The sequence below is a fragment of the Diuraphis noxia genome, unplaced genomic scaffold (assembly GCF_037042655.1).
Source record: "Diuraphis noxia isolate RWA-SAM2 unplaced genomic scaffold, SU_Dnox_SAM2 contig0002, whole genome shotgun sequence".
Classification (NCBI taxonomy): domain Eukaryota; kingdom Metazoa; phylum Arthropoda; class Insecta; order Hemiptera; family Aphididae; genus Diuraphis; species Diuraphis noxia.
Genome location: NW_028301712.1, coordinates 41767213 through 41792041, shown reverse-complemented (window position 1 = coordinate 41792041; position 24829 = coordinate 41767213). Strand labels below are relative to the sequence as shown.

The following is a 24829-nucleotide window of genomic DNA, read 5'->3' as shown; positions in this document are numbered from 1 at the left end:
CGAATTTTTATTATTATATTCGGTAATTGAAAATTAATATGTCATAATTCCTAATATATTACAAATAACAGGGAAAAAAATGAACTTAAAAAATATTTTAGAAGATAAAATAATAAATTGGAGTTTGTAAAATCGGTATTAAATTATAAAAAAAATAATTGTAGTTTTATATTATATTTTGAAAAATAATATTTATAATAATTATTATTTGACTAATTTTACTGACTTTATTTATTACCTATATTAAATTTGTGAAATCTTTAATAATTTAAAAATAATTGCTTTTTTAAGAAGTAGAAAAAAATAATAGTTACCTAGTTAATAAACGTTATATATTCGTTTATATTTTTTATGCTGTACATTTATGACCCGATCTCAAAGTACTAAAATAGTAAAATGTAAACAAATATTTTAAACGAAACAGGTAGATAAAATGTGGCTCAATTACCGACTTACCGTAATTATACATACCGGTATTTTATATTGTAAAACTAGTTATAATAGATACCTTTTCCTTAGATGAATCAGAGGCTCGAACCTGATTGTGGGAGTACGGAATATTTTTGTTACAATAAAGGTAGGTGCCAGGTGGTAGGAACTTACTATATATAGATTCACACGCACGAGATGGACAAAGAAAACAAAATATGTTGGTATAGCACTCCTTAATTATTTAATGTTCCTAATCTTAATTCATAATCAATGTAGGTATTACCTACAACTGAAATTCGATAATAAACAAAACAAACCATTATGAACAAAGCTAGGTGCAATAAAAATAGTAACAAATATATGAAAATTGAAAAAATACAATTACAACAAAAAGTGAAAATAAATTAATAATTAGATAGGTGAATGTATGGCTATTATTAAATGTTTAAAAAATATTTTAATAACTATTAGGTAAATATTAATTACAGCCATTAGCCAATAATTATAAATTAATGTATACAATATATCATTTGTAATTTAACTTTATAATCTAGTTTACATGTAAATACTTGAAATGTTTTTTTGTCTAGGATAAGAATCAGACATTCTATACCTGTATAACTGATAATATGCACTTGAATTTAATTTTTAACATTCATATTTATTTTAACTAAAATAATATAATATTAAAAGAGTGTTTTTATTACATATTTGTGTAATTTATCTAAATGATGACATTAAATTATTTTAGTCTTGACCAATAACATATCATCACGAATCCTTCTTATATAAGCTTGTTATTTATTTAATACAAGTAATTATTACAGTTAGTAGTAACGTTTCTCTCATGTATTTAATCTAATATATCAAAATTAAGATTTATGATTACGTAAACGATTTTTTTTAAATATTATTCATGAAGTGGTATACCCGTATACCGCAACAATGTACAATGTTTTGTTGTACAACAACATGTACAACAAAATATGAGATTTTAACTTACTGTAATTTATGAATTCGCGCTGTTATTGATAGAATATAATTAATAAAATATAAAGTCATCACGAAGGGACTTCATGCAGACATGCAGCATCCAAATTATTAAAGTTTAATATGCTATAAAGTAGGTACTAATCATTACCACACACTAAACAGTGGCATATACACAGGTTAACCTAACAAGATTCTAGGATTCTAACCGCCCTCCCATGAAATTTCTCCCTTCTATAAAAAAAATCTTATATTCCACCATAGTCAAGTGTAGATTAATTGTTAGTCTTTTTAATAGCTAATAAAATAAATTAATGATGGCAATTACATCGCAACCATAGGTAGTTCATTTTTTTCTTTAGCTGATTAAGAACATCTTTAAGCCTCTGTAATAATTGTCATAATACCATGTATCGTAAATTATAACTTCTACCAACGTGCATTACGGACTGAAGAGATTTTGTAAACGACCAGGTTAAATTCTATAAAAGTAAACTAACATAGTACATTTGAGACTAATTCTATAATTTGTTTTAATCAAATATATATAAAAAACTGTTTGGCAAAAAATAATGTAAATGGGAATTATCTACAACCCTAACCTAACTAAAATCATCATGCGCACACTATTGTTACCACGTTACCACGCACTAAATATTTTCCGTATTAATAACAATAATATATTATTTTCAATAAGTATTATATAATAGATAGTATATAGAATATAGTAAATAGTTGCAGTAATGTTGCCTGCACTCTGTAGTGTAAAACTGGTAAATAGGTACTAAATACTTACCGGTATCAATATCTGGTACTAGGTATCGGTTTTGTTATGTTTGTAATATTTGTAAATTTGTAATATATTATACGTAACCAAGAAATAAAATACTAAAAATCATTAATAGCCGGAAAAGAATACTATATATTATAGGTAGTTTTATCTGAAAGGATTACAAATTAAGAATAAAAAAAATACATTTATTTATAATATATATTATATAAATTTGTTTAACATTACAAAAATAGGCACATAATTCTCCAACGTATATATAATTTATATAAATTTATAATATAGGTACATTATAATGTAGATACAGAGATGCATAATATTCAGTATATTTTGGGCACAAACGTATTAATATATTCTACAATATTAATAATATATTTAGTAGGCATAGTGCTAAAACGATTTATTCGTGGTATGGCGAAGTATTTTTTCATCGTAGGTACCTACATTATATGATAAAATTTTTGTACACAATTAATAATAATATCAATATATGGTTCATCATCGCCTTTGAATTTTTTTTTTTTTATTAGATAAATATAGAGCCGGATTGCACACACATTTACATACAATTTTACAACTACTAATAATAAATGTACATAATATACGTCACAATCGATATACTAATTTATATAAAGAACAAACAGTCTTAATATTATTAATAAATGTTTTAAAATTAAAACGTAAATTTTAGAGTTAGTAAAAAAACACCTACAATAATTCATTCAATGTCAAAAGAACAATTGATAATCAACTAAGTATATAACTCCAAAGCTCTATTTTATTTTTTTTTTTTCTTTACTAATATTATCACTTAATTATATATATTTTTGAAATACATTATGAACAACATACAATTAATTTAAACTTAACACGTTAAAGAAGTACAACTTTAATATAGATAATCGAAATAATATTCCAACCTCACAGTTGAGCAAATTTAACTAAACGTAATATTTTTATGAATGTAAATATATACTATATATTTATAACCATACAAAACTATATTATTAACAACAACTCTACATCTAGCCCATGCCTGATGACAGTTTTCTGTTGTTGTTTTACAATCTTAATATAATTATTTTCATAATTAATATTATTATTTACAGTTTTATCGTAATAATAACATCATTAACTACCTACACAACTACACTGTTACAATATGATTCATGAAGCACGAGAATAAATTTTATATGAACAAATTTAAGTGTGCTATTGTAAAAGTGATGGTGGCCAGGAGAGGGGATGATAACTCGCTTCCGTATAGCGCTCCACTCTAGGTGGATGAATACGCTCGTAGCGAGGACTTAAGTACGATTGTCATTTGCAACTCTATAATTTAAATATATATCATGAGAACAAAATTATATAATAATATAAACTTAATACTGTCAACAAGATAAATAAAACGTTTCCGCGCATTCAACATAATATACTCAACAAATAAGGACGGTTACATAAATATTGCTTAAGTTTTTTAAGGCACTCGTTGTTTTGATCAGTACGAATAAATCTTAGCATGATAATAATTGGCGTTATCTAAACGCAAGTACACACACACACACACATAACATTTATCATATATATAAATATGTATACACATAGACGCAGGGTAATTATTTTAACGCAAATCGTTTAATATCGGTCAAAAAATGTTAATAAGTATTCGCATTTCATACAAAAGCTGCAAGGAAAAATTATAGCCATATATAAAGTGTCGTGTAATTTATGTGTAACCATTTGCTAGTTATAGAAAAACCTATGGTTACTGAAAACGTAGGGATGTGGTTATAGAGACTATTGAGCGAAATATCAACAGCATTCATGTTGTAGGTATCAACATTTTAGATATTTTGACTAATTCACATCAAAATAATTATCTTGCATATAAGTATAATTTATTACATGTATGATATATATTATGTGAAAAGATAATTTATAAATACAAACAGTACTCGAATCGAGAGAGGGCCCGGAAGTAAAAAAAAATTATTTAGATAAAAATATTAATTATGCGTAACCTTTTAACTTTATGTTCTAATCAATAAGACATTTAAATATTCAGGTACGCAAATTTTATTTACACTTTGCATCCCTCTTCTATTTTTCTGAACTCGAGCACTGAATACAAATGTTAAAAATACCTAATATGTATAGTTTAAGTAAAAAATATCAAAATATACCCTGTAAAATCTAACCCTTTCAACTTTGGCAGTAAACAAAAATAAAAATGTATTGAAATTTCCGTCAGTATAAACGTCGGGTTGATGAAAAATGTTGTTTAAATGCATATTTCGTGTGGAGATGGAGCGGCGGTGTGCTTCAACTACCACGAAGTTCCAAAATTCAAATTTCTACCAGAGTAATCTGATTCACCGGTGCTTACGCGCATTGGTATTCAATAATAATAATATTTAATATAATCTATATAAACTTAAATCGGAACAATCGCTAGTCAGTTACGTGACATACGCGCTGTAACGCCGCTGTGCCCGAGCGATACTCTATATATTGTATTAATATAATAATATAGTGTAACGTCATAATTTATAATTTTTCACTCGTCATACGACACACATACATAGGTTCATGTTTCTTAGACTAGGTTAATATGACAAACATATCTTGTACACGCGCACGCACACACGCATAAATAAATATACATGTATGTATCAATTTCTTAATTAGGGTGACATAAAAAAAAAAAAATTTAGGTATAAAAACAGTTGATGTGCGAAACGTTTTTAAAGCCAAGTCAAAATCGATCCTGGTTTATTGTTCGGGTCGATCAACAATTGTACTTCATCCAGTATGTCACTACTAAATTCGTCCCCTAACTAGAAAACAGAAAAAAAATATCATAATAAATAACCGTACAATAACAATGCATGTGAGTTTGGCCGAAACTGATCGGACGTGTTCGTTATATTATTACAATTCTATAGTTCTAATAGTAAGTTGATTGTATTTACTTGAAGCGACGGGACTAAGTCGTCGGTGACATCCAACGTGGACATTTCCTGTGAATCGACTACCGACATGTCGGATGAAGGACCCGGATTATCGCTCTCTGTACACCACGAGTGCATGAACAAAGGAAAACGAAACAAAATTAATAAAAACATCAATACCGTTAGGTCAGGTTACGATATTGTTGTAATAATAACAGCAACAACAATGACTTATCGTATGTACCCACATTGTATTGGAGGAAAAAAAATCTTTGGCCCTTACCTGAAGTACAGTCCATGTTGTCGTCCATGTTTGATGACAAAAAGTCTTCGGGAGTGTGTGGCAGAGAGTAGTTGTTTCCCAGGCCCAAGCCGCTGTCGGCCGATTCTTGCCTCGAATGATCTACGCTACTGCTGCTGCACGATAGGAACGGGTCGAGGTCGTTGTTCGTCTGACCCGAGCGCAACATCAGATCTTGCTGCGTACACAACATAAACATATTCATACATATTTTAATACATTATATTGGCACGGCAGTGTGATAATATTTTAAACGCCGATTAAATCAGACGTTTCCCGACACGATGACGCCTTAACTGCAGGTCGTCTCCCATGGGAAAAGGCGCCACCAATAGGAATCACTATAAGCACCGAAAAAACTGAAGTATCACCACAAGACTGCACTCCTTAAATATGGCATGGAAAAATCTATTGGAGAATATGGCCTTTACAACTCCAAAAATGATAATTTTGATAAATTCACAATACTATTGAATAAATGGGAGTGAGCACAAAGAATGCGTTTGTTGAATCAACATATTCAATGTTCGTGCATCATCTTTATCAACTAATGATTTGGGTCTGATTGGGGCAGGTCTCTAGGTCACGCGTATCATCTAATATTAATAAAGTCTATAACACTACAGTAAATTATAATAGCTGCTTCTTACCTGACGAATGATTTCCTGTTGGCGACTCTTTAGACGTTCGCGCTCTAACTGAAGAGAGTGTAACCTGAGCTTTTGCTGGGTGACTTGGAGCGACTGTGACAAACCGGAAGCGCCGTTCAACAGCCACGACGCAGAACCGGAAGGTAGCACGGCGCCCGACGTTGGTGCTCTTTGCAAGTGAACGGCTGTAAACACAAACATTATGCACATTATAGTACATGTATGAATTATTGATGTAGCGAGTTCATAGGGCAGTAGTCGTTTGGGTGAGTATATTAGTTTTTATCTGAGTGGCTGATTTGAAAATGAGGACGTTGATGTGCATGTGATTTTTTTTTTCAACAATTATCAAAATATAACAAAGATAATTAAGGTATACATTACAAAATAATAATTGTGAACATTTTGATTTAGATGATGATAATGGTGTACTATATTAAAATAATAATGGTTCGGAAACCATGAAAATGTACAGTTACAGATGATTTTATTTTATAAATGTTTAATTGTATTATATATTAATACGTACTTATAATTCAATATTACTAGACTAACATTTTTTTTTAAATTTTTAGTACATTATTAATTATTATTTTAGATTCCAAGCGTAACAAATGAATGTATTGTATCTACAATGATGCGTGTGTGTGTTTTTTTTCTGTTTATCGTCAAAATTTGGAGTATTAAAATTCCGATTTCGTCAAATATCAGCATATTTCTGACTGTAATTTAATTTAATTAATGCTTTTGAGAGGTCAAAATTGAAAATTCCCAATAAGTTGTAGAAAGCATAGGAAAAAAAGCTATTTAAAAAAAAAATTGATTTTATTTTTTTGATTTAACTCAAAAGGCAATTACTGTACATCTGTACACACTTGAAATTTTCATTAAATATTAATATTTATAGTATAATTTTCTGCACATGGTAATTGGTAAGCTTTTCAAAATATTTTGACACATATTTATTATGCTAATTATATTTTATAGCCATAAGATTTTTTTCTTATTTTGTAAATTTTTTATCAATTAGTAATTTATAAGTTTTTATTTTCATAGCTAACATTAGACATTTAATAGAAGATTTCTAACAAGTATTTCTACTTTTATAAAAAAAAATCATCGGAAAGTTACGATATTTATAAACAATGCCACTACCGTACTTATAGTACTTATTGCAGAACAGAATCCACTTGTCCAACTTTTTAAAATAATATGTATATTATATTAAATATGATTTTTTTAAATATATTGTTTTTATTTTTTAATATTATGAAAATGTACATCAGTAGGTATACAACTGGTATATAAACATGTATCCATATTTATTAACCTATAGCATTCAAACGGTATTTTGAAGAATTAATGAACACTCGCATAAACGGTATATTGCTTTATGAGTTATGACTATTGAACTATTAGCCCAAACGGTCTATGCCCGTGTACTAAGCGAACCATAGCTGGTATATAACCATCCGGATAACTAAATAATTAAAAAACACTTACGTATTCTTGGATCGAACCACGACGTGGTCCTGGCAATGTGATTTATGAAGTAAGTCTCGCCGTCACCGGTGACGGCTTGTTCCCATCCGTCAGGCAGCGGTCCTAGTGTAACGTTTTTGTTCGCTCCTATAATATATATACAAAGGCCGAAACGCACGGGGTTAAAATTTGACTAAAATTAAGTTGGGTTGTTTTTGTTTGCGCTTACTGGTCGCCTTAGCGACGACCGTACGGCGTAAATAATGTAGACACATAAAAGTTTTTAAATGTGACTCATGGCACTACTATGCGTTATATGTACTATTAAAACATGATACATCATAAGTAGATAATATATGACTATAATATTTTCACTGCGATACGAAAATAAAATCTGTGAATGAAAATTTTAACTCACCTTGGAGGGTTGAATGAATATGTGGAGGCGAGTTCGTAGGAGTGCTGGTAGCGTTCGTGCTCGATCCACTGTCGTTGCCGGGGCTTAGCAATTGTTCGGCGCTGCGCTGGTGTTGGTTCGCTGCCTGAGCGGCCAAGCTCTTTCTCGGATCTTCCCATTGGGTCGTTCTGGTGAGGTGACTACAGCGGAAAAAAATATTTAGTCAGACATTTTCATAATGAAATGAGAACAGTATAACATTAAAATAATATACATAGATAATTGACCGTCTCGAAAAATAAAATTATGATTTTGAACACGTCAAATACACATATATATATATATATATTATATATTAACAATTTCAATGGGGTGCAAATAATAAATTTATTGTAAGTGACTATTCGTATAAAATAAACGTCAGACAAGCTTGTTTGACGCCGACGACGGATTAGTCATAGCTCGCAAATACAACTATCAGACTCTTGAATAATAAACCTCTTATATAATATGTATAGATCGACCAAATTCTTTAAAATGACGAGATGCACATTTATACTAAATTTTTTTCTTGGTACATATAGGTATATAAATCAAATGCATATCGATACTTAGATAATTCGTTTATTATTTTTTATAATAATATATGTATTCAATTGGATAGGTACACGCAATGGCCATTGACTGTAACCCTTCAAAAACAAATAATTGCAAGATAACAACGTTATTTAGATTTGAATGTATACCTTCTTGACCTAGTAGGTACTTACAAATACCTAACTAATTGTAGGTACGTGTATGTGCTTATAATACAAGTAAACGACATTAGTCACTGCTTTAATGATTAAGTTTAAAGAATAAAGACTAGAGAACTCGCGCGGGCGGGCGACGGAGATTTCAGTGGTCGACGTGTGCGTCGGCTTCTCGGGATTGTGTTCGAAAAACGATTTGGCATAATTTTGGTATTCCGGCAAATAATGCCATGGTTATTGTTTTTAATAGGTATATGCATATTGCATACAATCTTCGATGGCATCTATTGTCTATTTAGTGCAATATCAACATAATAACATATATATATATTGGCGGCATTTTAACACATCATCACGTAGTGCATTCATGGATGTGTACTTTCTGATAAAAACACAAATGTATACAATGCGTTGAGCAAGTTCATTTTTTAATACAATCGACGGAAAAACGATACACTCATACATCATGTATAATAATAATATATGTACATTATATCATAATATTACGTTAGGTATATAATACACAAGCACCGGTTGTACATCACAATAATAAAGTATATAGCAAGCTATTTACACCGCAGTACCTATGCTTAGCATAACCTGGCAAAAAAGCGTATTATTTTTAAGAACACATAGACAATTCTGAATTATTGCCGTCCTCTGAACTCCGAGACGTTAATAATAATTACTCATAGGTATCTAATATATCATATTATAATTTTGTATAATAGGTATACAGAGTGTAACAGAAAGACTTGACTAAAAAAAAAAAAATATGTCAATTTATCGTATATGACAAAATTTTTAATATTACATAATAAACAAGAAATATACTCTTGTCACCAAATTCTCAAAAATCATATTTTTTTTTAAAGTTATTGCGTTCCAAATTAATTTAACCAAAAAAATATTGAATTTTAAATATTTTATTTGAAATGATTTTACCACCAAAATTGTTTTTATTAAATTAATTTTTTTTCAGTAGTAAAAAATAAAAGATAAAAATACTAATGTAAAAAAAGGTTAGTCCAAAAGTCAGTTATATCTGTTACACATTATATATTATACGAAACATCGCGCGTACAGGCGCACTGGCCGGGTATTGGCAAACGGCGTATATATTATATTAATAATACCGCGGCTAACCCACAGCAGCTAAATTAATAATAATGTAATAATATTATTATGAATTACGAGTTTTCGATGATATTATTATTGCCGCGACGCGTCTGATATTGCAACTCGAAAGTGACGCCCACACGACTCGACGAAACGGACGAGCGCGCGTTTTATACGATATATAATGTACATTATATGGTAAGTATATACGAGTCATCGTTGACTATACAATATATAATGTGAATAAATCAAAAGTACAGACGAGCCTATATTTATTTTACCCGCGTTATTATTATCCACGCATATTTTCATAATAATATGCAGGTGCACACGTTGGAGTCGGTGAATACATTTGGCCACAAACCGACAGCGATAAGCTTTTTGGACTAGTTATGTTGCACTACGTCACCGACACTCTGCGTGATTTTATAATCACCTAAATCGTGTATAATTTTAAATTACGCTCAATATAATGATGAAGCAGGTGAAACGATCGATTTCATGGGTCGGATTTGGACTATACATACATTTTAATAACCGTCCAATTGTGCACTCGGGGCCTAAGGTAACGTAATCACTCATCCATATATATATAATATTATATCAGTGGTATAAGCTAGGCTACATTTTTGGAGTTGCTAAAGTTCTCAAAATATTTTATATTCGTGGAAGACGTTGCCATCGTAGATATACTGCAGAAGTGCCCCTAATACGACCAAATTTTTTTTTACTTATTAGCATAATACTATATTTACCTAAATCTTAATAGGTCTTTATAAATCTTTACTAATCTTCCAGCAATGAGCCTCATCATCCAAGTGTGACGATTCACACGTATCTATATTATATTATTCCATAAGCAGGATTTCATTAATTCACTATTCCCGTCCGAAAGTTTATCGTTTTAGACTCTTTATTGGACTTGATATTAGGTACATTATAATGATAGTACTCCGCACGTTGTCGAGCTGTGCATCTTTTTTTGTATTAATGGCAGCATTAACCTTAAAGCTTGTCTTAGAGAAGCGGTCTAGAAAGAGTTATATCTCCGATGTAATTCTCTTAGTTTAAATTTCACTATACATACGAAACACCATAATATATACTATTAAAGTATATATAAAATTAAAAATATATTAAACTCGTGGATTTTAATAAAACTAAAAATATCATTCACTCTACAATATTGCACGTTGTATAATGAATATTTGCTGGGTTTGATAAAACACACAATATTTTAACGGAAATCAAATTTTTTGAAAGAAGAAATCGTAATCCTTATAACCCTGGTTTTAAGCCGAACCCCCTTGGCTAGCTTGAAATGAGACTGTACTCGATGACGACTTTACAAAAATCAATGCTGCAGCAGCTAGACATGCATTACATTAAAAAGACGACGAAAAAAAAAATATTTTACGTAGCGGTCCAATACGTAAATTCGTTAGACTCGGCAAAACAGACTCACTCTGCACACACACACACACACTCGGAAACGAGCGTGCGCCGCGGTTATCAATTACCATTGACGTGCTCACACAGTCAACATTTCGAGCTCGTAAATATTGTCTCGCTAACAATCGGACCCTATTGACGGCGGTTCGAGCCGAATCTTCTCTCTCACACGCTTGTCGATCTGCTTTTCCCCCGTCTCACCCCCGCTCATTAATACATTATTATATACAGCCTCTCTGCCATCTCTAACTCTTTCTCTCTCACTCTCAGTCGGTCTTCTTCCATTGCGTCGCACGTCGTGAGGCGGCTACGTCGTCGCCACCGTCGCGTCTTACCGTTCCCACGGTCTTTGGGCGACGCGAATATAAATAACACTCGTGTGCGCTCCGTTTAATCAGTTGTTTTTTTTATTTTTTTACGTATACGACAACACAAAACGACACACACACAATAATAATAATAATAATAAAATATATAATAATAACAACAATAATAGTACACAATGTGACGATAAATAAAAATGGCATCTTATTGTTCAGCGTGCGAGCGGTTTGATAAGCGGCCGACCTTCAATGTAGAACCTTATCTCATCTAGAGCCACCGCCTTTTCATTATACACACAAAAATCATAAAAAGCTTTATCGTATAGTAATAATTATATTAATAAAAAATTACATGTACATTTAATATTATAATCCGTTATTCGAGTAGGCATTTCCTTCAGAGATAAAAAAAAAACGCCTTGTGTTTAGCACTCGCCACCACCGCTGTCGTCGTCTACGACGTCGTTTGCGATTTATAAAATTTGCACATCAGACACAAAATATATTATAATATTGTAATAATAATATTGTATTAAAATAATGTCACAATAATAATATTATTATCAATGACGGCGGAAAATAAAACCATGACTCATGTTTTATTTTAAGCGCCATGATTTTTTAATGTTTGCGCGCATTTACCTAGAATATTTTATACGGACTGTACCTACCACTATTCACTAATATCATATTATAACAACGGTGGCGGGTGGACCCATTAAAAATTTGAAAATTTTAATTCGTGACACAAGTTATAAGTATGCACAAGCATCGCAAAGGGTATTATACCGCTTCCGACATAAGTGAATTTAATCCTTTCAGTTTTTGGTGAACTGTGAATAATTTTTTGGTCTTATAAACTAATTTACTAACTCCGAGACCAAAATGAAAAGTTCCTTCAAAAGGTAAAATTGAAATAATATTTAAAAAATTGTAATGGATGCACCCTATCAAAAACCAGTTCAAATTACCATCTATGGCAGGCTGTTACACTGGTAATCACCACACACTACACAGGTGTAATTTTCTCGGGTACGTCGGTTTTTGGCCCTTCTATGGAAAACTTTGTAGTTTACATCCGGCCACCTTGTATACAAACAGACGTGTTTTAGCGATACAGTTTTGAGCGACCGGGTTACCGTTTTAGCTAATCAAGTAGGTATAGTTTGTTCGCTTAAATTGGTTAGTAATTTGTTCAAAACTACATCGCCAAAACGCGCATAACATAAAATTATAATGAATATTGTATACTATGTAGGGTAGGCATAAACATAAACGCATAAACCAAGTTACAACGAAATCCGATTGTACCAGACCGGCGTGTGCGGTCGGTATAGTATAATATTATAGTATAGGTATGGTGTAGTGCCGTGGTGGGCCATTATTATATTATAGCTGGAAACCGGTTCGTTGGCGCGCACTCAATCGTCGACCGCCGTTCGACGATGGAGAGTCGGCGACGGTTAATAATCCTTTCCGCACGCCTAAGATAATACAATTTTCCTGATGCAGATCGTCCCGTAATCCTGATAAAACATTTAGCCATATTAAAATATCGATAAATGGCACTAAAACCAGTACGTTTTGGAAACGACAACGCCTGCAATTGGAGCGTCTAACACCCCTCCTCTCCCTGCACCGGTCATCACAACCAGGCAAATTCGTGTCGTGTTAGATTACGTAGATTATTTTATTACCTTTTTTTTAAGCTATTAGTTTTAGCTATCGTACAGATTTTTTATTTTTATTAAAAATCCACACTGTTGTATAAGTTTACATATGCGGTAACCGCACTCACCGCGAAAATATCAGTTATTGTACCCTCTCCTTCTCATTCCAACTGCAGGCTCACGAGATAGGGTTAATTGTTGACGGAACTTTATAATAACAGTGTTATACTCTGTTCTATGCCATACAACTTATTACGACTTAACGACCACCCCCGGTACACAACCCATGAGCCAAATGACTGGCCGACTGATTCAGACGAAAACGTAAATAATACATTTACGGGTCCGATGAGCACGTAATTCAATAATTTCGTTGTATGACAATATTAAGCGATATCCGATTGTACATACCTACTATAATAATATCGTTATCGTGTATGCACAACCAAGGTTTAAAAAATTTAGATTGTACATATACGCAACAGGTGCTCCCATCGGGGGGTTGTTGTTGGAATGGCATGTCCTCGCTCCCCCAATCGGAAAATAGTTATTTGGTCAATTTTTTTCATTGATATCCCTCAATGGTTTCAACACATTAACAGTAAACATATATTTTATACACGCTAGCATGGAATATATTGCAGGTATAACATAAAAGTTTTATTTTAAATCCCTTCAATAAGAAGTTAAAATAACGCACGTACTTGAAACATTCGAGTTGTCCGCGAAATGAATCATCTCGGATAGTCACGCAATATAAAATTATTTCCAAGTATTATATATATTAATGTGTTTTACAGCATACATCACTTATAAATTATAATAGTACATTTAGTACATACTTATATATTATACCTATAACATCCATTATTATTTATCAGTATGAACATGAATGTTGAATATTATAATATATAATATATTTATATATTTATATATTACATTATTGTACATGAGAACACAAGGTAGGTACACTTGTCAGTTGTACACACACACACACACACATAACACCTCTCTCCCAATAGGTTTTCCCCTTCTCACTACAGTCGTCCCGCGGGTGGTGAACCGTTGTCGTTCTAAACACGTATTATACGTGCAAGTACACGATATGAGGTAACCCAATAAAGATTATAATAATAATTAACAGGTTTCTTTCGTTGCATCTATTTTTATTTTTTCTCTCATACCGTTTTTTTATAATTTAATAGGTATAGGTATACACCGATACTTGCGTATCAGTGTGTGTATCACTGCTGCTATATTCTATTTACCACACATAATAAAGGTGTAAAGATAATAGCTAATAACTAATAAGTAAATCGATACTTTTATTTTTACGTGTTGCGATTATCGTAATAATATACACACGACGATGAGAGATGGCGACCTATACACAATTAGAGACTGCGAGAGAGAAATGATATGAAAAAACTGTCATTTGCCGTTTGTCCCGTGACCGGACGACGACAAGGACGTTGAAGCAGAATTCGCATTTCACGTGACACGGATGTGTTACATTTATTCTAACTTATAATATAGATAGATATTATAATAATCTTAGATACCTATTCATAATATGGATATTGAATATAATATGATTATGTTTGCAACAGACTTTCGATAACCCGCGATTTTCCCATAAGATTTCGATCCAACGGCCGCATATCGCCTAAGTTGAAGTGGTATAAAGACCATAAAGTTTAAAGTTTTGTGTGTACTGTGCGTATTCATGAGGAGTGACGGTACTACAACGTATATATAGCGAGAGAAAGAGAGGTATATTATATAGACAGATGAAGACAGAAAGAGATGGGGGAAATATGGTATATAATATAATATGTTATTATATTATACAAAATAAAAGAACTACAACATCAACAATCCGATGATATGATAAATTGTTTTAAACCGAACATAAATTACCGGTAATCTAATAGCTTCAATAATAATAATAATAGATTACACATACGTATATTATATTAACAGTGTAAAGTATACATTACGAGGTTTATAGTTTTATACGAGCTTATTATTATAACGAGTAAACGGTTGCCAAGAAGTTTTAGTGTTATTATATTATATGACTATTATTTCAAATACGAGTGTACATATGACATTTCATTCGCACCGGCCAGTGTCGTACCGCATGTGTGACCCGCGGAAAAATTATACGTCGCAGACAGCAATAGTGATAATAATTATGTGTGTTAAATTTGAATCAATTATACAATCTGAGCACAGGAAAAACTTCTCGACCCGACAACGATAGCAGCAATTACAATGAACACGAGTGTAACTGCTGATCCGAAAGATTTATTTAATGATCTGGATTTCTTTTCCCTCATTGCCACTCTTGCACCATTAGTAGGGCAAGCAACTGCTCAGCGCACGTGACACGTAACACGTACACTACCGGAACGGTTAAAAGACCAAATGCATTATTAGTATATCCGATTTTACAATATAGATTATTATATTATACACGACGAAGAACGCTTTACCTCGAAAACAACCACCGAAAAAGAACACCGGCGTCGACTGTACTTCATATTAAAAGCCCCGGCCCGTAGCCGCTCAGGCGTCCGCCAGGGACTTTAATGTTGGAATCGAACATGTTCTAGATTTAGAGCCTTTATCATTATTTCACCGTAACATTTAATAAAATAACTATTTTAGCCAATAGTAGTGGCAACACAATAATTTGTTGTGTAACTGTGTAACAGAATATATGGTATTGGGTACCATAATATAATCACCTATAAATTATAAATTTTCGGTAAATTATTATTATCAAATTGCGTAAATAAGAAACGAGAAACGGTGAAGAAATAGGTATAAAATACAACTATATAAAAATGCTTTTAATAATGAATTTTTTTAGTAAATTAATCTTGACTTTAAATCATTATTTGTGGGTTTAAATTTAAAAAAAGAAATTTCGGCATACTGGCATAATAACCCAAACCTAATCATTGAAGGTAGATACACAACAAAAATTTACAAAAAATTCTAATTCAAAAGAATTTTAATAATATTTTGGTTTGATTTACTACATTCATTCAAAATGCAGAATTTTAACCTAATAACAATAAGTATAGTATTTTACACATCCTAATTACATTATATTATATATGGGTAATAATAATATATTATACGACAGTAGGTATTCATAACATAATATATAATACGCACAAATACGTCATCTATACAAGCTATACAGTACTGATACACAATTGCTTGAAATATTTACTGCCGGTTTTTTTCCATACTATACGTGGGTTATCTCGGTGTTTTTAATCAATGACTTAACAAAACAATAGAAAAAAAAAAACAGTAAAATATTGTACGTTATTGTACCATAAATTAATCACGTATTTTTAATACGTATATTGACATAGGAGTTTCTAAATTGTTTTCGAGATTTAATCTCATTATATTTAATATACAAATGTACAAATACAAGTGTACAATCCACAATTGCACATTAAATAATAATATTTTTCCGAACGGATATTCTATTTAAAGAGTATTTGAATAGCCATTCGTTAGCTTTAGAACGTCACACTATGCCTTAAAAAAAAAACGTATTTCAGCGGAAAAAAATCGTGGAAAAATAAATTTATGATTGCCACGGTGCACACGCCGCGCACTATGAAATATATAATGAAGGTACGTGAAAACAGTAGTACCTGATCGTATTACAAAAATACACTGCCGAACAAATTTTATGAATTTGTAATATAATATAATTATATAAATGCAATAATATATTATTACGACATAATATACGATTTACCGAGATAAAAAAAAAAAAAAATCCCGCATAGCGTAATGAGTATTAATCCCTAGACATGCATAGTATAATGTAATACAAGCAGGGTCGCCCCTCTATGCGATTTTGGATAAGTAGGTATCATAGATTAATTAATTTTTACACTGCAATTATAATCATATAATATGTGTTGTTATAAGATAGATACCTACGCGTGTGCGTTCACCAAGACAAATTTAACTGAAATTGTTCACGAACGTTATATTTTATCAAAGTTACGCGAAGTTGTATATGACACGGTAAACCCATTTCGAAATGAATATAATATTTTATTATTACGTGGACAATCAATATTATAGGATAATGTACCTTCGAAAAACAGGTACTGTTCACAGTGGTAAACAAAATGTAAGGCGGAGACGTCATTTGGTAAGTATTTTCATTTATTTTCGTGTATATATTAGTAAATGGTTATTATTATCTGTTAGAAAGTAATTTTGTAAAAACTCGATCTAGTTTCACACGGTGTGAACGTCAAATTAACAAAATACGATTAAGGATTAAATGCCATTTTCGATAGTCAATATTGATGTATAATGTATTTTACATTATAATATTATACTTATAATACGACTCGTATGTATTATATTTTAATTGCCACATAATTATTTAGATTTAAATGACATTTGATATCATCAATTATATACTATTATATTGTACATAATAAATATCCTATAACTTATAAGTTAAGTTATTGGCTTTTTATTCTTAAGTTTTATTGTATTCGATATTTCCAACTATTTTACTCCCAAACAATTTGTAGGTTAACCTATCAAATGGGCAAACGGCAAATACAAATGGTCCTTTAGGAAACGTATAAATAACCATAGGCATTCTGAATGAAGATGTTGAATGCATTTATAGATATTATAAGTATTAAGTAATAACTACCAATATTATGAATGTATAACACTTAATATTATTATTAGATATGAATTCATTTGCAAAGAAAGTATGTATAAAGCTGTTATCACAAGCAAATGAAATACATATTAGTCAACTATAATATTAAACTCTTATAAACATGCATAGAATGCGCTGGATGACTCCTCATGATTTGTACACGTGAAAATAATTATTTTCAGGTTCAATTTATTGGAAAAAAAAAATACTATTATAGTGTATGATGACCTGTGTTGCATATATTCCACTCAGTTGTTCGTGGTTGAATTATTTTTTTATTCATCGTCGTATCAACAAATTGAGAAGTCCGAAGTGTAGCACCAACATCAACTGATTTTAAAAAATCAAATCATTTATTTTTAATTATTTTATTTATTACATACAGCTAGGTATAGGAGGTGTAGCTATAGGACCAATGAACAATGTGCTTGTATAACATAATAACAATATGTTATCATAAATATAAATATTTTAATATTATATGTATAATAAACAACAGCATTGTATATTTGTATGTAATAATAATATTCAACAATCGTCAGATACGACACTTGGGAAAATATCCATACCAACCTACACTTATATTGAATCCACGAAACATATAATATATTACAATTAATAATAGTTTGTGCCAAATCAACAACGCAAAATTATTTTGGTCCGAATAACAAATACGTTTAGTCGAAAATAGTTAAAATCCTATGCATTTATATTGTATAATTATTATTGCTTGGTGAGAATAAAAACAATTTCCACGCACTGCCTTTCGAGTTGCTGTTACCGAACCGATAGAGACGGTATCGACCAAAATCGTCTTTAACCATAATAATATCATAATATAAGCACAGTAGGTACCCAACCAAGCGTATATACATATATATTAGGTATTCCTGTTTTTCTTATTTTTTGTATACACTTGTTTTGTAAACAGGACGGGGTCGTTATTATTATTATTGCCGAGGTCCATTTGGAGACTGAAAGCGGAACAACCCATGTCACAGACGTCTGTGCGTGATATTGAGCAGTGTGAGAGAGTGTTGTGCACTTATGCCTTGTGCATGCCTGCAACTACGTTATTATATTATTATATAATACACTACACATACTAATGCACTATTATGTACACGCAGTACATCATTGTCGTCGTATCGTTACGACCTGAATCGGGTCCAGGCCAGAGCTAGGTCGCGCGACCACCAGTGGACAGCGGTATACATAGGTACCCATCTAAATAGGTAGGTGGTATTATTGTTGTTATGTACCTGTAATAATATATGAGATAAATTGGGTTTTTATTTTTATTGTCCGTGAAAACGTGATATCGGGTCGTCGGTCGGTCTTTTTCTTCTTCACGTGTTGCTCTCTAAGTCTCTCTCTCGTTCACTCTCAATCTCTCTCTCTCTCTCTATTATCCTGAATATCGCCGTCGTCGCGGTGTTGCAGCGCATCGGCGTCCCGCGGCGAATTTTTACCTCTCATATACGTGTACGCATAATATACACGACACCACACACACTCACACCTCGCCGATTTTACACTCTTTAACAAAATGTATAAAAAAAATTACACATAAGCGTATAAATCCCCACGGAAATAATACTCCACCCGCGGTATACGAAAATTGAAAGGTTCTCATGCGTCGACGACGTGCACACGCATTATTATATGCACATATTACACATAATAATAATATTATGTACATAATACGTATGCGTTATATATCTATAATACACATAAATATATAATATATAGTATTTTATGTACGTCAGTATATTATTGCCGTGCGTATAAACACGCGGCGGCGGTGGTACACGCGTATCATAGCGGTACGTGCGTCTAATTATAGACCGCGTGCCCGGTATACGGTTGACGCCACCGCCGCCCCTTCCCGTCCAAGTTGTGCTTAAATATCCCATCCGGGCTGTAGAAAAATCCACATGATACATCGCGTAAAAGAAGAAAAATAGAAAACATCATGGCTACCACCGAATGAAACGGATTTCGGTCGTTTTTTTTTATTACTAAAACCCGCGGCGCGACCGATGTCTCTGGCCGGTATAACGCTATATTATTATTATGATTATAATATTATTAAGCGGTATCGTGTGGTTTTGCAGCAACGACAATAATATGTTCCTGTCTAGTACAATATAGATTTGTATAATCATAATAATAATATAAAATATTTGATCGATAGTATAGTCAAAATATATGTTTAAATAACGCACCAACTACATGATACGTATATTTTTATTACGACGACATTGACAATTTTTAAATTATTATTATTATTTTTTTTTTTGGCTACGTTTACACAGAATTGAGCAATAAATTAATTACGCCGAGCGTACCGATAGAAATATATTTTAATAAATAACATAACAGAAAAAGACACTGTAACACCACTGTATTATTACTTTCAAAGCAGAATTTTGGTCAATTTATATTATATAATAATATTTTTATAGTCAAAATCTTTGTGGCCTATCTCTTTGGGACGAAAAAAAAATCCCAAGCCCATCGCTTGTCAGTAAACAAATTACCTGTTAAATGGTTAAACAGGTATTTTTTGATGGCTTAAGTAACACCCGTCAAATATTCATGTACGGAAATTCGACACCAGCTGGAGGGGACCCTATCGTTACACGAATCGTTCCGCGTACACGGTATTCCAGTATTCCTTCTGCGAAACAGAGGCTCGTGTATCTCCTTATCTAAATACCTACCTACTATTATTACATTTACATAACGCCATCACGGTGGATATCGTTATTTAATAATTATTTTACGATTACCAATGTGTATAGGTACCTCTAAACAATACGATATTGCTAAAGGCGTCGATGTGTTTCGGGTACTCACCAAAAGTATATAATAATAATATGACAACGAGATTTTCGACAGCGACAACGATTAATTTAACGCCTAAATGATTATGCCACATAACTACCACATACGATTAGGCATAATAGTGGTATATTTTATTTTAATGTATATAGATTTACAATAGTCATAATTCAGTAATAACACGTATAATTTATTTCAATGACAATAATGCATTGTATGTTTGATATTCGCGTTGGCGATTCGCACGAAGTTGTTTTGATCATTTGTGATAATATGTTTGTCGTACAAAATATGAACTATATTATGGAAAAAATCGAAAAACCTACCTAATATCTCGGCGAATTCAGACCTGGACCGCCAGGTTTTAATTTCCCACATGAAAAATACGATAAACCAAAACGGTTAAAACACTTTTATCATATACACACGCGGGTAGAATAGTTTATTGTACCGGACGTGTAAATTAAAAAAAAAAAATAATAATAATAATACTGTCTTCGTCGTTTTGACCCATTGTTCGACGTACCGGCGCGGGTTTTTCAAGTACAAATCTTCCCATCAGCCATTGATCCCACGTCCTATTGTACTCCGCCAATGTGCCGCCACCGCTGCCCACCGAAATTTTCGCGCTCACATGTTGTGCGGCGTATGTATTCAACAATAAAATATAATAATAACACACGTTATTATGTATCTATCAGACCAAATCGGTTAGTGACACTGCGGGTTCTGTCATTGGACGCCTTGACCGCCGTCCCCTCCCCTCACTTCCCCCCCCAAACATGATGGACGGGTCCGTGTCCGTCATATTATTATATTATATTTTTATTTATAATATTATTACTATTAAATATTATTATAACGTCGTCGTCGCGGCGGCCAACAGAAAACCGTCAATAGTTCGCGGTGTCTCCCGTCGTACTCGGGAGACTTCTACCAAAAGCTCATTATGCTTGCCGTTCACGGTGACACGTAAGACAAGACGACGGTTATGTCCGTTCTCCTCCAAGTAACCACATCACACACACATGGACGCGTTTATTGCGCGCGCGTGCGTGTATTTTACAAATAATTTATAATAATCGTTATTATTATTTTTGTAGAGGGAATCGAGTATACAAGATGAAATGCGCGCGCGTATTACATTATGTATAAAAATGTGACCTTGCCAAGTTCAAATGGCCGTGCGAGGTTGTCGATACGACGATACCTACGTGTTTTACACGCGTATTATTCTATACAAGTACTCGTAACAATAATTATTATAAATATCGTACCTATTAGATAATATTTTAAGTTGCTGCAAATACAGTAGTTGAACTATGGGGGATATGATACCATCGACTTCAGGCGACTATTACCGCGTTTTTATCAATCTTTTCAGACGCGGCACGAAAACCGTATGGGTACGACGTATGCGGAAAAGAAAACCGTTTGCGCCGGACGCGGTGCATGTGCGGGGTCCAGGTGGCGAGGGCACAACAATTAAAATATTACATAGTGCGCACCTAACCTAACCTATACTATACAATGCTATTATGCTCGTTATACATTGTATATACAATAACGTGCTGCACACGTACACCAAATAAAATGCTATTATTATTATTTATTGTATCATTGTATAACCGGTGCGGGATCAGTCGTCGTATACCGGCGGTAGAGCGCTGCTGGTGGATGGCGTCCCGTTGAAGGGTTCCTCCTCGGCACCGATTCGGTGTTTACCTGTACAGCGGCGTCGTGGTCGGTGCGTTTTCCGAGAATTTGGGTTCCGCCGCTGCCGCCGCCATCATCATCATCATCATCACATCGTAATCATCACGGGTTTGTTCACGGGTGGCAACGGCGGCGGATGGCCTTGATGGATCACCACCAGAGTCACCAACCTCCTCTCGGTCGGCCGCGTATATATATAAATATAATATATATATATATAATATATAATATTAGATGTGTGTGTGTGTGTGTGTTTGTGTGTTTGTGCGTGTTTGTGTGAACCTGTTCAGGTGGATCTCCCACTCTACTGACGAGCCCGCCGCAACGTTGCCGGCTGATGACTAACGCGCCAACAAGTGGTTTAAATATAATGTGTACACACGGACCGTGCGACGTTGCCGTCCGTCCATAATGCGAGCTTCGCACAAAACAACACTACAATAATAAACGCTGCAGCGCCGCAATGCTCTGTACCGGCGGCCGGCCGTGCTCTGGTCATCGGCTACGACGACGTCATGTCAACAACCGACCGGCGGCGGCGGATCTTTTTTCTCCTCTCCGTCTGCGGCCGATTTTTTTTTTTTGTTCCATCAGATCCCGCGGTGCTCTCGTTTTTTTCCCCGCCGTCCAAAGCCGTTTGTCGCTGCTTGTCGGCACTACAGGTATAATATTATGAAAAATACGAAATTACGAGCGCATCACTATTTTAAGTATTCGACCATAATACAATATAATACAGCCGACAGGTTGGCGCACTCACTCTGCAGGCTGACGGAAAAGGCCGTCGTCGAGTCGTCCGAGTCGCGGAATAAAATGAATCGCAGGAAAATAAGTACCGACGTAAACCGTCTCACCTTTAATAATATAGACTTGATTTTAATTGTTACTCTTTATTTGTGTATCTAACGATTGCCAGTCGAACAAACACAGATAATCGTTTCGATATAATTATAATAGATTAAAATATACTAATAAAATGTTCTGATAACTATAATAAGGTATATAACGGCGATAATTTGAGCGGATAAGGCATAGCTATGATAAAATTGTTATCGACGATAACTTGTCAGCTGTACTGTAAAATGTACTATTTGTAACGTCGGCAGTTTGCCGAAAGTCTTTTGGTAATCGCTACAATTTTCGTTCATTTTATGAACAAATTGCGAAAAATGGTTGAAAAACTAAGAAAATATACATGATAAAATAAAATATTATTATAGCATATTTAAATCACCCAAAAACACATTTTACTTACGGACCAACGTTTCAAAATAACAGAGAAAAGATGCCTTAGCACTAAAATCCCAACCCTAGTTATTATGGTGGATAACCAAATATACATATATGAATCAGCATTTTATACATTACACACTAAAATACAAAGTACTATACAAGAAAACGTATTTTGGTAAATTTTTACTTAACTTTTATCCCGCTTATAATTTATTAAATAATAAAATATTTAAAATATATTTTAACATAGGTACGCATCAATGCATCATGATTATATCGATACGCGAGATTTATAAGTTCCGTGCAATTTATAATATAAAATGCATCAAGTATAGGCGCGTAATACAATGGAATGGTGTGTTATTTATTTTAATAATTTTATTCAAACCGAATGTAAATATTATATTTATATTCAATATAATAAAATCTATGTATATTATGTATATAGGTATTAAAATATCTATAAAATATAAATTACAGATATATAGGGGAATCAATAAGTTTATTTACCCTATATGATATATATATATATATATATATATAATATTAAAATGTACGTATAGGTAAGACACGTTTAAACCGTATGGATTACGGAGCAAATTTTTATTTTGTGCTACAAAATGCATAGGTATATTTTTTTAAGTTTTGTCCACTCAAAGTGTTTATTACAAACGTTCCTTTGTTTTAATAACATTATTAAATATTTAGATATCAGTTTTCAAGAGAATGCTACGTAATAATGTTTTAATTGTATTACCGCAGACATTCATTTTTTTTCTTGGATTTTTGATTCGTATAACTTATATGATATAGAATACAAAAGTCACATAGAAAATTGTGTCAATTATTAACAACTCGTGTCTCATATGACCACATAACGTAATAAACGATGTGGATATCAATATAATAATATTACTATAATACGACACCTCACATCTACTTATTCTTTTAATTTTCATAGTAATGTTTATTAATTTTTTTCACTTTAAGAG

At 32.6% G+C, this 24829-nt stretch overlaps 1 protein-coding gene across 1 annotated transcript in view; it reads right to left on the bottom strand.

The window, feature by feature from the left end:
• Positions 1 to 2379: 2379 nt before the first annotated feature.
• The window catches only part of yki (Transcriptional coactivator yki), a 36885-nt gene continuing 14435 nt past the window's right edge, over positions 2380 to 24829 (bottom strand). Inside the window, exons 2-7 of the mRNA XM_015517019.2 lie at positions 8015 to 8193; positions 7618 to 7743; positions 6115 to 6299; positions 5447 to 5642; positions 5185 to 5282; positions 2380 to 5049 (exon numbers count right to left, since the gene is read on the bottom strand). Of these exons, the coding sequence (XP_015372505.1) occupies positions 4957 to 5049; positions 5185 to 5282; positions 5447 to 5642; positions 6115 to 6299; positions 7618 to 7743; positions 8015 to 8193 (877 nt within the window). The 3' untranslated portion in view covers positions 2380 to 4956. The remainder of the gene's footprint in view (positions 5050 to 5184; positions 5283 to 5446; positions 5643 to 6114; positions 6300 to 7617; positions 7744 to 8014; positions 8194 to 24829) is intronic.